The 16,301-nt window shown below is 47.7% G+C and overlaps 1 protein-coding gene across 5 annotated transcripts; it reads right to left on the minus strand.

Moving 5' to 3' along the window:
* Nucleotides 1–1,431: 1,431 nt before the first annotated feature.
* Nucleotides 1,432–16,288, minus strand: LOC132420027 (interferon alpha-inducible protein 27-like protein 2A). 5 transcript variants are annotated; one of them, XM_060003992.1, is made up of 6 exons: nucleotides 16,204–16,288; nucleotides 11,605–11,730; nucleotides 11,058–11,207; nucleotides 3,417–3,446; nucleotides 2,232–2,393; nucleotides 1,432–1,681 (listed from the first exon to the last, which is right to left on the minus strand). In XM_060003992.1, the coding sequence occupies exons 2-6, from the start codon at nucleotides 11,675–11,677 to the stop codon at nucleotides 1,473–1,475; spliced, it is 624 nt and encodes a 207-aa protein (XP_059859975.1). In that variant the 5' UTR covers nucleotides 11,678–11,730; nucleotides 16,204–16,288; the 3' UTR covers nucleotides 1,432–1,472. The 5 variants fall into 5 exon arrangements, with proteins under 5 accessions (XP_059859975.1, XP_059859978.1, XP_059859977.1 ...); XM_060003995.1 differs by having other exon boundaries at nucleotides 11,605–11,726; nucleotides 16,204–16,227; XM_060003994.1 differs by lacking the exon at nucleotides 16,204–16,288 and adding an exon at nucleotides 12,021–12,043 and having other exon boundaries at nucleotides 11,605–11,726.
* Between the last annotated feature and the right edge of the window lie 13 nt (nucleotides 16,289–16,301).

Below are 16,301 nucleotides of genomic sequence, written 5' to 3' on the forward strand. Positions count from 1 at the left end.
CCTCACTGACTCAGCGAGAAGGATGAGATTACTATCCCCATTTTACGATGAGGAAATACTGGCATAGAGAGGGTAAGAGATTCATCCAAGATCACAAAGCTTGGCTTGGCAAAGCGGGACTCGACCCAGGTCCAGCTGCGTCCAAAGCGTGGGCTTGAATGGCTCTGATTCGGTTCCTCCTAATGCTTGTCTCTTCCCCCTACCCAGGCTCACGGCTTGAGGGTCACCCGGGCACGGACTAGGCTCTTGGCTTCCAGAGTCCCAGAGCCCAGCTGGGGGCTTAAGTCACTTCCCTCCCAAGACCCAGCTTCTCTGCCTGCAGCCACCCAGATGAGAAACATGAGACAGTTCTTCCAGTGGATGCAGACGGGTCTCCCCTCCACTCGCCGAGCCCCCCGCCCCCCGAGGGTAGGGGCGGCAGGAAGGAGCCGCCCCTGCCCACCCCTGCCTGTCTTACCCACAGGAGCAGACTTTCTGAAGATGTGGAACTGACCTGTGGGTCTTGAGCTTGTCTGTGTTCTGGGAGCCCTTGAGGCTAGCTGGGAGCTGTATGAGTGAACTGGGGCAGCATCTGAGGGAGAGAGCCTGGTGGAGGAGGGGCCGTGAAGGAAGACGGGGGTGAAGGCCAGAGTGGGGACCTGGGCCGGGGTCCTGGAGCCAACAGGACGAGATCTGAGACTCAAGTCTAAAGTGGAAGCAGGGCTGCCAGGAACTGGGTATGGGTTATCTGCTTGGACAGACAGGCAGGTGGCAGAGGCCAGGTCAACACACATAGAATGCCCGCCACCTGACCCAGGGCCAGGCAGCCGGTGGGCCTTAGGAGACAGCTGAGCGTTCTGCACTGACGAGCCTCTTGGGAGCCCCACCAGGGGAGGGAGGCCCGTCTGTCCTTGCAGGTTCTGGCCAGTCTCCCTTGGAGCCCAAGGACCCTGAGCTCTACACCAACCGGGACAGAGCTCTCTGGAGAAATGCAAATTCTCTACCTACCTGAAGAGCTCCAAAGGCCACCAGGCCAGGCAGACAAGTGTTGCTGAGTTCCTAGACTCATGATACAGTCAGACCCAGAGTCTTGGGTGGGGAGGGGAGGGGTCAAGAATCCCTGAGGATAAAGTGTTTCATAACTGAGGGTCAATGGCTCAAACTGACCCCAGGGCCAAGCCATCCTATGTTGCTGCCTCTGGCTGACATCTTTGAAGACATGTGATCCATGATCCCATCCAAAGAGCAGCAAACTGAGGCTCAAAGGGGAGGCATGACCTTCCCAGGATCACAGCTGGGTGGCAGGACTGCAACAGACCTGGCTTCCTGTCGCAGACATCAGTGCCCATTCTTACAGACTTCCTGCTGCCCCCAACCCTGAAGCCATGACTCTGCAGATGCACTGCGCCCTGCCTGGTGGACAAGAATGCAGTGCAGACACTCGTGAAGGTCACAGCATTTCTTCTTTATTTCCTGTGCTTCTTTGAAGGATTTTAGGAGGCAGAGGACTTGTCATTTGGGGGACTGACATCCTGAGGCCCTGGAGGGTCATCTCCAGCCCGGGAGCCCCTCTCTGCTTCAGTACTGGATCCTGGTGGAGGAGAGGAAGGGGCTTTCTTTTTTCTACCCCACAGCCAGGCCCCAAGAGCTGACCCAGCCGAGCCCAGGATGATGTTGGATGACATGGAAAGTCCGGCTGCCCCTGGGAGAGAGGAGGGGGTTAGAGCACAAGGGGACAGGCAGCCCCGGCAGCTCCCGGCAAGACTGGGGAGGTCAGAGAACCCAGGACCCACAGGAGGCCCAAGACCCAGACATCCCAGTCCTGTTCCCTCCTCTACTTCCTGAAACCCCAGGAGGTCTGCTTTGGGGAGGGGCTGCTGCCCATGGCTGCCCGAAGAGGAGACACGCACTCTGGCGGTGACTCCACCAGCGACAGGACAGACCCTCTGAGAAATGGCACAGGGTCTCTGCCTCTCCCTCCCCAGCACGAGGCTGGGCCCAGCGAGGCGAGGGCCCTACGCAGGTTTGCAGGGCTGATGGGGAACGCGCACCTGCTGCGCTGCACGCCCCCAGTGCCCCCAAGCCCACCCCCAACCAGAAGAGAGGACAGTGCGGGAGACTCAAAGGACCAGGGACATTGATGCCCACGAAGCTGGAGGAAGCAGACAGGCCCTCCCTCCGGCTTAGCCTCTGGCCTGAATCCTGTGCTGCTGTGTCACACCCTCCCCGCTTCCTCCCGCCCAGACACTTACCCACGGACTGGAGAGTGGCCACGAGGCTGCCGGCAGCAACTCCGCCCCCATTGGCAATGGCGGCCGCTGACATCATCTTGGCCGCTAAGGAGGAGGCTGCGATTCCTGCCCCGGTGAAGCCCATGGCGCCCAGCACCACGGGCACAGCCCCCACGGCCACGGCTGTAGCGGGAGAGGAGCTTTAGGGTTGGCCACAGGGGACAGACTCCCCAGTTCTCCCTGATACCTTCCTGAGGGGGATGAGGTGAGGGGTCCACGTCGCTCTCGTGAGAGCCACGGGGCCTGAGGCAAAGGAAGGCTGTAGAAGTGGACACGAGTGCACGGGGCCCTGCCGAGAAGCTGGATCCCAGGTCTGTGCATTTCTCTGTGTTGCTGTGGTCCTGGAAGGCTCACCTGTCCTCCCTGTGCCTCAACCGCCCTTGTGTGAAATAAGATGAAAGGAGCAGTGGTCTTCAAGCGCCCCCTTTTGGCAGGGAAAATAGCGTCTTTCCCCCTATCACAGGGCCCACAGAATAAGGACAGAGCTGCTCTTCTGAAGAGGTGCTGGGGTGGCGGCTTCTGCCCTCTGCCCTGCAGCTGCCTGTGGGCATCCCCCCAGGGGTCCCCTACATCTCCAGAGAGTGCAGTCATAGAACTTTCTGCAACCAGGAAACGTTCCGTATCTGCACTGTCCAACACGCTGGCCGCCTGTAGCCAATGAGCACCTGAGACTGTGGCTGGTGTGACAGAAATGTTTTCATTTTCTTGAATTCTGGCCACCGTGTTAGAGGATGCTGGCCAGGGGCACAGCTGGAAACCTCTGGGCTCACGGGATAAGCTAGAGGGTTTGTAAAGCAGTCCGAGGAATCCCTACAGCTCAGCTTACACATCCCCTACAACCCTCTGGAGGTCCCACTGGCCCTGCTTTCTGGGCAGGAATCATGGGTTGAGACAGATTTAACAACCTGCCTGGATCACACGGTTTGCACTTGGGAGAAGCTGAGATTGGACCTGGGTGCTTTGAATGGCTTTGCTTCGGTTCCTTCTTGGCAAGGTTCTTGTCACCTCGAGTGTTCCAACTCTGTCCCCTGCCCACTGCACCCTTACCCACCTATGTCCTGGGGCTCAAGGCAATCTTGGGCTTGGTCAAGGCCAGGTGGTCCCAGGGTCAGATGAGGGCTTGAGTTTCTTCCCAAAGAGACTCACCTCCTCCAATCACGGCTACAGAGGCCATACCTGGAGACAAAAAGCACCCCCATGAGTGCATGGCACTGGCCTCCCCCTGCACCCCCGCTGCTGCCACAGTGGGAGGGGGTTCCCTGGAGTTGGGATCAGAGAAGAGAGCAGCCCCTGCCTGGCCTCTTCCTGCTTTTCCTGAGAAGTCTGATTTTCTGAGAATGCAGAGGGGGATGGACGAGCGTCTGGAGCTCTGTTATGCTCCAGATGGCGAGGGGCACCTGCCTTGAAAAAGTTTCATGCTGCTCTGTGACGTCAATACATTTGGTATCATTTTCTCAAAACAAAACAAAATCAAGAAAAGCATGCTATTTTCATTTGCGATGGAATAAATTTGACTTTTCTGGTCTTTCCCTCTTCCAGACACCCTATACCCTTCTCAGGCTACAGTTGGAGTGAAAGCCCCCCGTCCTCCAGGGCTCAGCCTACTTGTCACTTTCTGCAGGAAGCATCTCTAATTCCCCCACCAGAAGGGACCCTGCTTCGGTTCCTTCTTGGCAAGGTTCTTGTCACCTCGAGTGACAAGAACCTTAAATAAGGTAAATAATTACCTTAAATGTAAATGGATTAAATGCTCCAACCAAAAGACACAGGCTCGCTGAATGGATACAAAAATAAGACCCACATATATCCTGTCTACAAGAGACCCACTTCAGACCTAGGGACACATACAGACTGAAAGTGAGGGGATGGAAAAAAATATTCCATGCAAATGAAAATGACTGCTTCCTGACAGTCATTGCCAGGAAGACACTGGAACTCACCAAAAAAGGTGCCCCACATCCAAAGACAAAGGAGAAGGTGCCCCACATCCAAAGACAAAGGAGAAGGTGCAACGAGACGGTAGGAGAGGCGCAATCACAATAAACTCAAATCCCATAACTGCTGGGTGGGTGACTCACAAACTGGAGAACAGTTGTACCACAGAAGTCTGCCCTCTGGAGTGAAGGTTCTGAACCCCACGTCAGGCTTCCCAACCTGGGGGTCTGGCAACGGGAGGAGGAATTCCTAGAGAATCACTCTGAAGGCTGGCGGGATTTCATTGCAGGACTTTGACAGGCCTGGGGGAAACAGAGACTTCGCTCTTTTTTCCTTTTTTATAAATTTATCTAGTTAGTTATTTTTGGCTGCGTTGGGTCTTCGTTGCTGCAGGCAGGCTTTCTCTAGTTGTGGCGAGCGGGGGCTACTCTTCGTTGCAGTGCGCAGGCTTCTCATTGCGGTGGCTTCTCTTGTTGTAGAGCGTGGGCTCTAGGCGTGGGCTTCAGTAGCTGTGGCACGCAGGCTCAGTAGTTGTGGCTCACAGGCTCCAGAGTGCAGGCTCAGTAGTTGTGGCACACGGGCTTGGGTGCTCCGCGGCATGTGGGATCTTCCCGGACCAGGGATGGAACCTGTGTCCCCTGCATTGGCAGGCGGATTCTTAACTGCTGCGCCACCAGGGAAGTCCCAGAGACTTCACTTTTGCAGGGCACACACAAAGTAGTGTGCATATCGGGACCCAGGGGAAGGAGCAGTGACCCCAGCGGAGACTGAACCAGACCTACCTGCAACTGTTGGAGAGTCTCCTGCAGAGGCAAGTGGTGGCTTTGGCTCACTAAGGGACAAGGACACTGGCAGCAGAAGTTCTGGGAAGTACTCCTTGGCGTGAGCCCTCCCAGAGTCTACCATTAGCCCCACCCAAGAGCCTGGGCAGGCTCCAGTTTTGGGTCACCTCAGGCCAAACAACTAACAGGGAGGGAACCCAGCCCCACCCATCAGCAGACAAGCAGAATAAAGTTTTACTGAGCCCTGCCCACCAGAGCAACACCCAGCTCTACCCACCACCAGTCCCTCCCATCAGGAACCACAATCACAGAAGCTAGACAAAATGAAAAGGCAGAGGACTTTGTACCAGATGAAGGAACAAGATAAAACCCCAGAAAAACAACTAAATGAAGTGCTTTCCAGAAAAAGAATTCAGAATAATGATAGTGAAGATATCCAGGACCCTGGAAAAAGAATAGAGGCAAAGATCGAGCAGATGCAAGAAATGTTTATCAAAGACTTAGAAGAATTAAAGAACAAACAAACAGAGATGAGCAATACAGTAACTGAAATGAAAACTACACTAGAAGGAATCAATAGCAGAATAACTGAGGCAGAAGAACGGATAAGTGACCTGGAAGACAGAATAGTGGGATTCACTGCCGCGGAACAGAATAAAGAAAAAAGAATGAAAAGAAATGAAGACAGCCTAAGAGACCTCTGGGACAACATTAAACGTGACAACATTCGCATTATAGGGGTCCCAGAAGGAGAAGACAGAGAGAAAGGACCCAAGAAAATATTCAAAGAGATTATAGTTGAAAACCTCCCTAAAATGGGAAAGGAAATAGCCACGCAAGTTCAGGAAGCACAGAGAGTCCAATACAGGATAAACCCAAGGAGAAACACGCCAAGACACATAGTAATCAAATTGGCAAAAATAAAGACAAAGAAAAATTATTGAAAGCAGCAAGGGAAGAACAACAAATAACATACAAGGGAACTCCCATAAGGTTAGCAGCTGATTTCTCAGCAGAAACTCTACAAGCCAGAAGGGAGTGGCATGATATACTTAAAATGATAAAAGGGAAGAACCTACAACCAAGATTACTCTACCTGGCAAAGATCTCATTCAGATTCGACGGAGAAATCAAAAGCTTTACAGACAAGCAAAAGCTAAGAGAATTCAGCACCACCAAACCAGCTATACAACAAATGCTAAAGGAACTTCTCTAAGTGGGAAACACAAGAGAAGGAAAAGACCTACAAAAACAAACCCAAAACAACTAAGAAAATGGTAATAGGAACATACATAGCGATAATTACCTTAAATGTAAATGGATTAAATGCTCCAACCAAAAGACACAGGCTTGCTGAATGGATACAAAAATAAGACCCACATATATCCTGTCTACAAGAGACCCACTTCAGACCTAGGGACACATACAGACTGAAAGTGAGGGGATGGAAAAAAATATTCCATGCAAATGAAAAGCAAAAGAAAGCTGGAGTAGCAATACTCATATCAGATAAAATAGACTTTAAAATAAAGAATGTTACAAGAGACAAGGAAGGACACTACATAATGATCAAGGGATCAATCCAAGAAGAAGATATAACAATTATAAATATACGTGCACCCAACATAGGAACACCTCAATTCATAAGGCAACTGCTAACAGCTATAAAACAGGAAATCGACAGTAACACAGTAATAGTGGGGGACTTTAACACCTCACTTACACCAATGGACAGATCATCCAGACAGAAAATTAATAAGGAAACACAAGCTTTAAATGATACAATAGACCAGATAGATTTAATTGATATTTATAGGACATTCCATCCAAAAACAGCAGATTACACTTTCTTCTCAAGTGCACATGGAACATTCTCCAGGATAGATCCCATCTTGGGTCACAAATCAAGCCTTGGTAAATTTAAGAAAACTGATATCATATCAAGCATCTCTTCCGACCACAATGCTATAAGATTAGAAATCAATTACAGGGAAAGAAAACGTAAGAAACACAAACACATGGAGGCTAAACAATACATTACTAAATCTCTTCACCAAGAGATCAGTGAAGAAATCAAAGAGGAAATTAAAAAATACCTAGAGACAAATTACAATGAAAACACGATGATCCAAAACCTACGGGATGTAGCAAAAGCAGTTCTAAGAGGGAAGTTAATAGAAATACAAGCCTACCTCAAGAAACAAGAAAAATATCAAATAAACAATCTAACCTTACACCTAAAGAAACTAGACAAAGAAGAACAAACAAAACCCAAAGTTAGTAGAAGTAAAGAAATCATAAAGATCAGAGCAGAAATAGATGAAATAGAAACAGAGAAAATAATAGCAAAGATCAATAAAACTAAAAGCTGGTTCTTTGAGAAGATAAACAAAATTGATTAACCTTTAGCCAGACTCATCAAGAAAAAGAGGGAGAAGACTCAAATCAATGAAATTAGAGATGAAAAAGGAGAAGTTACAACGGACACCACAGAAATACAAAGCATCATGAGAGACTACTATGAGCAACTCTATGCCAATAAAATGGACAACCTGGAAGAAATGGACAAATTCTTAGGTATAACCTTCCAAGAGTGAACCAGGAAGAAACAGAAAATATGGACAGACCAATCACAAGTAATGAAATTGAAACGGTGATTAAAAATCTTCCAACAAACAAAAGTCCAGGACCAGACGGCTTCACAGATGAATTCTATTAAACATTTAGAGAAGAGCTAATACCCATCCTTCTCAAACTCTTCCAAAATATTGCAGAGGAAGGAACACTCCCAAATTCATTCTATGAGGCCACCATCACCCTGATACCAAAACCAGATAAAGATACTACAAAAAAAGAAAATTACAGACCAATATCACTGATGAATAGAGATGCAAAAATCCTCAACAAAATACTAGCAAACAGAATCCAAGAACACATTAAAAGGATCATACACCACGATCAAGTGGGATCTATCCCAGGGATGCAAGGATTCTTCAATATATCCAAATCAATCAATGTGATACACCATATTAACAAATTGAAGAAGAAAAACCATATGATCATCTCAATAGATGCAGAAAAAGCTTTTGACAAAATTCAACACCAATTTATGATAAAAACTCTCCAGAAAGTAGGCATAGAGGGAACCTACCTCAACATAATAAAGGCCATATATGACAAACCCACAGCAAACATCATTCTCAATGGTGAAAAACTGAAAGCATTTCCTCTAGAATCAGGAACAAGAAAAGGATGTCCACTCTCACCACTATTATTCAACACAGTTTTGGAAGTCCTAGCCATGGCAATCAGAGAAGAAAAAGAAATAAAAGCAATCCAAATTGGAAAAGAAGAAGTAAAACTGTTACTGTTTTCAGATGACATGACACTATACATAGAGAATCCTAAAGATGCCACCAGAAAACTACTACAGGTAATCAATGAATTTGGCAAAGTTGCAGGATACAAAATTAATGCACAGAAATTTCTTGCATTCCTATACACTAACAATGAAAGATCAGAAAGAGAAATTAAGGAAACAATCCCATTCACCATTTCAACAAAAAGAATAAAATACCTAGGAATAAACCTACCTAAGGAGGTAAAAGACCTGTACTCAGAAAACTATAAGACACTGATGAAAGAAATCAAAGATGACACAAACAGATGGAGAGATATACCATGCTCTTGGATTTGAAGAATCAATATTGTGAAAATGACTATACTACCCAAAGCAATCTACAGATTCAATGCAATCCCTGTCAAATTACCAGTGGCATTATTTACAGAACTAGAACAAAAAACCTTAAAATTTGTAGGAGACACAAAAGACCCCGAATAGCCAAAGCAGTCTTGAGGGAAAAAAAACAGAGCTGGAGGAATCAGACTCCCTGACTTCAGACTATACTACAAAGCTACAGTAATCAAGACAATATGGTACTGGCACAAAAACAGAAATATAGATCAGTGGAACAGGATAGAAAGCCCAGAGATAAACCCACATACCTATGGTCAACTAATCTATGACAAAGGAGGCAAGGATATAAAATGGAGAAAAGACAGTCTCTTCAATAAGTGGTGCTGGGAAAACTGGACAGCTACATGTAAAAGAATGAAATTAGAACACTCCCTAACACCATACACAAAAATAAACTCAAAATGGATTAGAGACCTAAATGTAAGACCGGACACTATAAAACTCTTAGAGGAGACATAGGAAGAACACTCTTTGACATAAATCACAGCAAGATCTTTTTTGATCCACCTTCTAGAGTAATGGAAATAAAAACAAAAATAAACTAATAGGACCTAATGAAAATTAAAAGCTTTTGCACAGCAAAGGAAACTACAAACAAGACGAAAAGACAACCCTCAGAATGGGAGAAAATATTTGCAAACGAATCAATGGACAAAGGATTAATCTCCAAAATATATGAACAGCTCACGCAGCTCAATATTAAAAAAACAAGCAACCCAATCCAAAAATGGGCAGAAGACCTAAATAGACATTTCTCCAAAGAAGACATACAGATGGCCAAGAAGCACATGAAAAGCTGCTCAGCATCACTAATTATTAGAGACATGCAATCAAAACTACAGTGAGGTATCACCTTATGCCGGTCAGAATGGGCATCATCAGAAAATCTACAAACAACAAATGCTGGAGAAGGTGTGGAGAAAAGAGAACTCTCTTGCACTGTTGGTGGGAATGTAAACTGATACAGCCATTATGGAGAACAGTATGGAGGTTCCTTAAAAAACTAAAAATGGAATTACCACACGACCCAGCAATCCCACTACTCAGCATATACCCACAGAAAACCATAATTCAAAAAGACACATGCACCCCAATGTTCACTGCAGCAGTATTTACAATAGGCAGGATATGGAAGCAACCTAAATACCCATCAGCAGATGAATGGATAAAGAAGATGTGGCACATATATACAATGGAATATTACTCAGCCATAAAAAGGAACGAAATTGGGTCATTTGTAGTGATGTGGATGGATCTAGAGTCTATCATACAGAGTGAAGTAAGTCAGAAAGAGAAAAACAAATATCGTATATTCACGCATATATGTGGAACCTCGAAAAACCAGTTTACAGGGCAGAACTAGAGACACAGTTGTAGAGAACAAGGGGGGACAGTGGTGGGGGGTGTGCTGGTGGGATGAATTGCACGACTGGGATTGACATGTATACACTAATATGTATAAAATGGAGAACTAAGAAGAACCTGCTGTATAAAAAAATAATAAAAGAGAATTCAAAAATTCAAAAAAAAAAAAAGAGAGAAGTCACCCTGCTTCCTCTGTGTGTCCTGCCTTGTGGCTGGAGCCCCTGGCACCACGGGGCAGAGCATGCCTGGACCATGTCGAATTGCTGAGAGCTCTTGGGGCTGGCAGGGACATCTGACAGCGGCAGGGACTGGGGTGCTGGGGCAGCTGGGACAAGGAGTTCCGGAGATTTCAGGAGTTGCAGGAGTGAGCTCAGCCAGCTCCGCACGAAGAGGAGCCTTGGTCCCAGGCAAGGGAGAGAAGGTACGAAATCAGCCTCAGACCTCGTCATTTCTTGAAGGCTGCAGCTCATGGCTCACCATCACCTCTCCCTCCATCAGTACCCCTGACCTGTCTTGAGGGTTTCCGTTTCTGCACAGATGATATTTCCAACAAACTGGCCTTGAAGTTCTCACGCCTCACTTCCAAGGATCTTGAACTCTATGCCACACACACCCAAGGTCATACACTAGGCCCATGCTGCCCACTATAGGAACCACTAGCCATGTGTGCCATGTAAATCTTAATTAAAATGAAATAAAATTTAAAACTCAGTTCCTCAGTCCCACGGCCCACATTTCAGGGACATGTGGCTAGTCCACATGCGGTTCCTCTGATTCTAGAGCATCATTGATTTCATCTCTCATGTATACTGTGCCCTTTTTCTGACAATGTGAGTGTCAGAGAGATTCTATCAGGAAGGTGGGCCTGACACTGACAACTCAGAAGGCTGAACTGAGCAGTGGGGAGTTGGGTGAGGGCCCATGGATTGATGCTCAGGGATCAGTTACCTGCGTAATGGGCGAAATTGCTTCCTCCAGCCTTGGGTGGGTCTCTGGGGTCAGAGCCAGATCCATCTGGCCCTTGGGGTGGCCCCTGTGGTGGCTTCCCAGGAGAACCATCAGAGGCCTGGTCGGTTGACTGGGAAGGTTCATCCTCCTCTGGAAAAAAAAAAAAAAGAGGAGGGGGAGCTCTCAGCGGGGTGGGCAGCTGAGGGACCAGAGGCCCCACACGGCGCCCTCGACCATCTCCCGAAACTCCCAAGAACTCTGACGTTGGGAGGGGACCTCAACGGCAGCTGTGCTAAGAGGTGACAAAGATGCTTGGAGGTGAACCCAAGGAGAAGACAGAGAGAGGGAGACCCAGCACCAACGCGGAGCTGGCAGATTCCAGACTTCACAGAGCAGGAGTCTGAGGCCCACGAGGTTAGAGACCTGATGGGGCACAGTGCACCTGGTGGCAGGTCCAGGCCAGAACCTAGAAGACCCCCTCTGCCCTCGTTCAGGCACCCCAAGCCCTGGGCCACCCCACCCTCTGGAGCTTCCCTAGAGCACTCACCATCAGAGGGATATTCCTGCGGGCTGAGCTCAGTGGCATCTCCTTCCCCGCTCTCTATGGCTTTAGCTGACATCTTGGAGGCAGTGTGGGAACACCAGGTGCAGAGCCAGGGACACCACTATCTTTCTGAGAAACAGAGTATGAAAATCGGAAGTGCTCTGCCTGATTTATGATGGACTGGTGGGGGGAGGGCAGGGGCACCTCTCTGTTGCCCCAGCCTTGCCCTCTGTCCTATAGGAGCCTGTGGGCACTTCCATCTCTGCCCATACTGCCTCCTTGGTTATCCATCTCTGCCCCACCCACTGCCCGGCCAGCCTAAGTCCTAGGGCTTCAGAGTGACCTGGGTTGATACAAGACTGGAGGTACCCAAAGTCTCCCGGTAAAGGTGGGCTCAAGCCCCTTCCCAGCACACTCACCTCTGGTCACAGTGACAGCTGCCCTGGATGGAAGCAGAGAAGTAAATGTAATGATAGCACCTATTTTGTGAGTGCCTATGTGCGTCCAAACTAAGGCACGTCAAGGGTAATTCACTTGCCAACGGTCACAACTAAGGATTCCAACCCACGCACTGGTCAGAAATCATGCTGTTAACCATCAACCCATACTGCCTCCTTGGTTATTACAGATATGAGATTAGGGCTCTGTGGCATTTGTCAGCCAAGGTAAAATGTTTTGGGCTATAAATTTGTAAATCATGGCAGGCAGGGGAAGGATGATCTCATACAAAATAAAGTTCACAAGAATTGCAGTCGAGTTTTATAAAAAGGAGGACTATGGATTTCTCACATATCCAAGAAGGGATTTTGAGAGGGAAAATAATGCTCCCGCAGAATGACTCACCCACGCAGGCCTCATCCTTGCATTAGCATGCCGAGGTGAGTTCTACCTGGCACCAAACCTGGGAAGAGATAGACTCACTTCCTCCTTGGGCTTTTGGGCTTAGACGTCATGCAGCATGGAGGGGATGGAAAAAGATATTCCATGAAAATGGAAACCAAAAGAAAGCTGTAGTAGCAATTTTCATATCAGACAAAATAGATTTTAAAATAAAGACTCTTCCAAGAGACAAAGAAGGACACTACATAATGATGGAGGGATCAATCCAAGACGAAGATATAACAACTGTAAATATTTATGCACCCAACATAGGGACAACTCAATACATAAGGCAAATGCTAACAGCCATAAAAGGGGAAATTGACAGTTACACAATCATAGTAGGGGACTTTAACACCCAGCTGGTGTCCTCGGCAGCCTCACTACCTGCAGAACTTCTGACACTGCTCTTCCTTCCCAGACAGTGACCTCCCAGGGTAGGCAAGGGCATAGGAGGTGGGGAAGGGGAGAGCGCGACAGGACTCTGCTTCCAGATTAGTTCCCTAATCTCATATCTGTAATAACCAAGGAGGCAGTATGGGTTTTATTTTTTATTTTTATTATTTTATTTATTTATTTATTTTATTTTTATTTATTTATTTATTTTACTTTTTATTTTTATTATTACATTTACTTCTTTCTGTTCTTTACCCCTAGTGGATTAAGTCTCATGAAAAGCGTAGATTTGTCTGTCTTATTCCCCTGGGTCAGGAGCTCAGTAAATATTTAAAAAAAAATTTTTTTTTGATGTGGACCATTTTTAAAGTCTTTAATGAATTTATTACAATATTTCTTGTTTTATGATTTGGTTTTCTGACCGCGAGGCATGTGGGATCTTATCTCCCCGACCAGGGATCAAACCCGCACTCCCTGCATTGGAAGGCGAAGTCCTAACCAGTGGACCGCCAGGGAAGTCCCAGTAAATGTGTTTGGAATGAAAGAATGAATAAGGAGAAAAAAGGGGGAAGTGAGAATCTCAGTGTGAAGCTGGGGGGAAAAGGAGGAGCAGGAGATGAAAGAAGGGGCAGAATCAGGGCTGGAAGAGGGCTCTGCTTGGAATATGCTTGAATGTCCTGGGAAATGAGGCTTTGTCCCTCGTGCAAGACAAGGACATGAGGGACCAGACCTAGGACCTGTCTGTTCCCCACCCCCACCCCTGCTTAGCTTTAGGACAACAGCCCCAAACAGCTCAGCAAAAACTGCTCCCGTTTTCCCTGGGATACTGGGTGGCACTGTCCATGGGACACAGAGGGGAGAGGTTTTCAGAGCAAGGTTGCAGGAGCCCCTCTTCTGTAGTGGAACAACTGAGGACATGGAAAGGAGACGTGACCCATGAGCCACCCCCCACCCCCCAGCAAACTGGGGGCTGGCGAATAAGCCAGAACTGCAAACAGTCCTGATTGCTTTGAGCCCCCCCGGCAAACCGGGGGCCTGCGAAGAAGCATTGAGTGCTTTGGGCACTGATCCATGAGATGTCCTCAGTCTAATCAGAGTGGTGGGAGCGCAAGGAAGTGTCCTTGTGCTACTTCAGTATAATCAGACTAATGGTGGGAACTCTGTGCTGCTTTGCGCTCAAGGACGAAGCACGGCAGGTTCTCACGAAAGCCAATTATTGCTTCTATAATTAATAAAAACATAGGTTGCTGCGTTGGCACTTCTGAAATGTTAAGAAAACAAGTCTTAAAGTGTAAACCTAGATAATGCTTTAATAAAAGCTACCACAGCAGGACAGACGGCGCTGTTTTGCCTGAGCGAGCACCAGCCCTCTACTGCTGCGCTTCGGCACCATTCATCTCGTGTGATGAGCTTACTTTCGGCCCTGTCCTAAGATAAACTACAACATTCTTCCTCGTCACTTGGTATCCAATCTACTTTCCTGGCGGAATTCAAGGCATGAGAGGCAGCCCCCTCCTGGAGAAACAGGCCTGTTGGTTTCTGTGAATTTCCTGTCACTAGAAGACACATAGAAAGACAACCTATGGAACAGAAGAGACTGGTACCATCAGACCACATGTGACATTAAAAACACCACAAACAAGGGTAAGGGACACGTAATCTACTGAGGGGGGAAAATAACCCACAATACCCTTTGCATCATTAGAATCCCCAATGTAAAGAAAGTTCTTATGAAACAATTTTTCAGAAGAACTGTCTTTAAAAAGGAACTCAGACTAGAAGAGGTGGTTCCTAAAAAAAGAATTATACATGGCCAATAAATATTTGAAAATGTGTTCAATCTGCTAATACTAAAAATAATTTTTAAAAGAGAAAACTCTGTGTGTATGTGTGTGTGTGTGTTCCATGCACCTGCTAGTCAGGGTTTGGCTGCAGATAACAGAAGTCACTCCAGGTAACTTAAGCAGAACAGGTTTTTTGGGTTGTTTTGGTCGAACTCTTGGGGTTCTGGGCGCCTGGGTCCCTCAGTGATGACGGCTGGGCAGGGTTTGGGGACCTGGCCCAGAGGGCGCCACCAGCTGAGATCTGCCTCCTTAGCAGGGCCTGGGCACTCGCGGGAGAACCCTGACTGGGTGCTGGACTAAGGGTCCCGGGCAGGGTAACCTGTCTGCACAGAGACCCCCTCCTCTTAAGCACTGCCTGGACCTCGGAAGGTGAAAGTTGTGCCTTGGGACCTTGCCCTTCCTTGTCAGAACAGAGAATAACATTTGTTTGGTGGAGGTTTACAGGAACATGGTGACCGTGACCTGACCTCAAGAACAAAGGATGTGACACCCAGAAGTTTGCAAACACTAACCACGCCCCTCCCTCACCCTTCCTATAAAAGGGCTTTGCTGAAAGCTTGGGGAGTTCTGGGTTTTTAAGGCATGAGTCACCCGTCTCCTTGCAGGGCCCTGCAATATACCTTTCTCTGCTCCAAAATGACGTTTTGGTATTGTTTGGCCTCACTGTTCGTCAGGCACACAGACTTGCGTTCAGTTACATGACCTCTTCCTTGGGTTTGATAATTTGCCAAAAGGCTCACAGATCTCACGAAAGCACTTTACTCACCATTACTGATTTATTACAAAGAATATTAAAGGATACAAATGAACAGCCAGATTGTAAAGTACCTATGAGGAAGTCCGGAGCACAGGAAGTGCAGTCCCCGTGGACTTCAGGCGCCAGGTGGGCGCAGACTATGCCACCCAGGCTCTTGGGGACACACTGGCAAGTTCCTCCAAGAAATGAGTTGAGCTGTGTCCCATGGTGGCTCCGGGGTGGTGGGGAGGCTCACTCGACCTAAGCTTGGTGAATTCCCCCGTTGTCCTTTAGGACTTCCCAAAGTCACCGGACATAGAGACAGTGTATGGGAAAGGTTTCCCAGATGGTCTGGTGATGCCCACCTCGAAAAACAGAGTAACTACCGTGAAGCTGATTTCTCTGCATATAACAAAGGACCCAGTTTAGCTTGATTATTGGAGGCAGCCCGACCTTCCCCAACCATCAGTGAGCAACAGGCGAGGCATGAAAACCTAGCGAAAACAACACCTCCAATACAGGCTGGTTGAGTTGTAAATTAAATGCTAAAACTTTTGCGAGGCTCCAGGCATACAGCCAGTACGTAAACAGCCACTGCACTAAAACCAAAGCAAGAATACAAGAATTTACGTTCCCATACATGAGCTAGAACAGAGCCCCTTCAGAGGAAGTACGGCGGGCTCCACCTGTTGCTCCCGCTCCCTAAGCCCGAGAGGAGGACCTATCAGCGCGGCCCCTTGCACTCACCGTCTGCGCTCTTGGTACCCGCACTGCGGAAGCCCGCCGCGCGCAGCGAATTAAGTGCGGGGTCTAGAATGGGGGCGGGACTTCCTTCCCAATGCGCA

This window comes from Delphinus delphis, chromosome 2, assembly GCF_949987515.2.
Source record: "Delphinus delphis chromosome 2, mDelDel1.2, whole genome shotgun sequence".
In the NCBI taxonomy this organism is placed as follows: Eukaryota; Metazoa; Chordata; class Mammalia; order Artiodactyla; family Delphinidae; genus Delphinus; species Delphinus delphis.

Coding starts and splice junctions, on each gene's coding strand:
- LOC132420027 (XM_060003992.1), bottom strand. CDS start 11,677: ATGTCAGCTAAAGCCATAGAGAGCGGGGAAGGAGATGCCACTGAGCTC. Junction 11,208..11,604: donor GCAGGAATATCCCTCTGATG/GTGAGTGCTCTA, acceptor TTTTTTTTCCAG/AGGAGGATGAACCTTCCCAG. Junction 1,682..2,231: donor GGCCACTCTCCAGTCCGTGG/GTAAGTGTCTGG, acceptor CCTCTCTCCCAG/GGGCAGCCGGACTTTCCATG.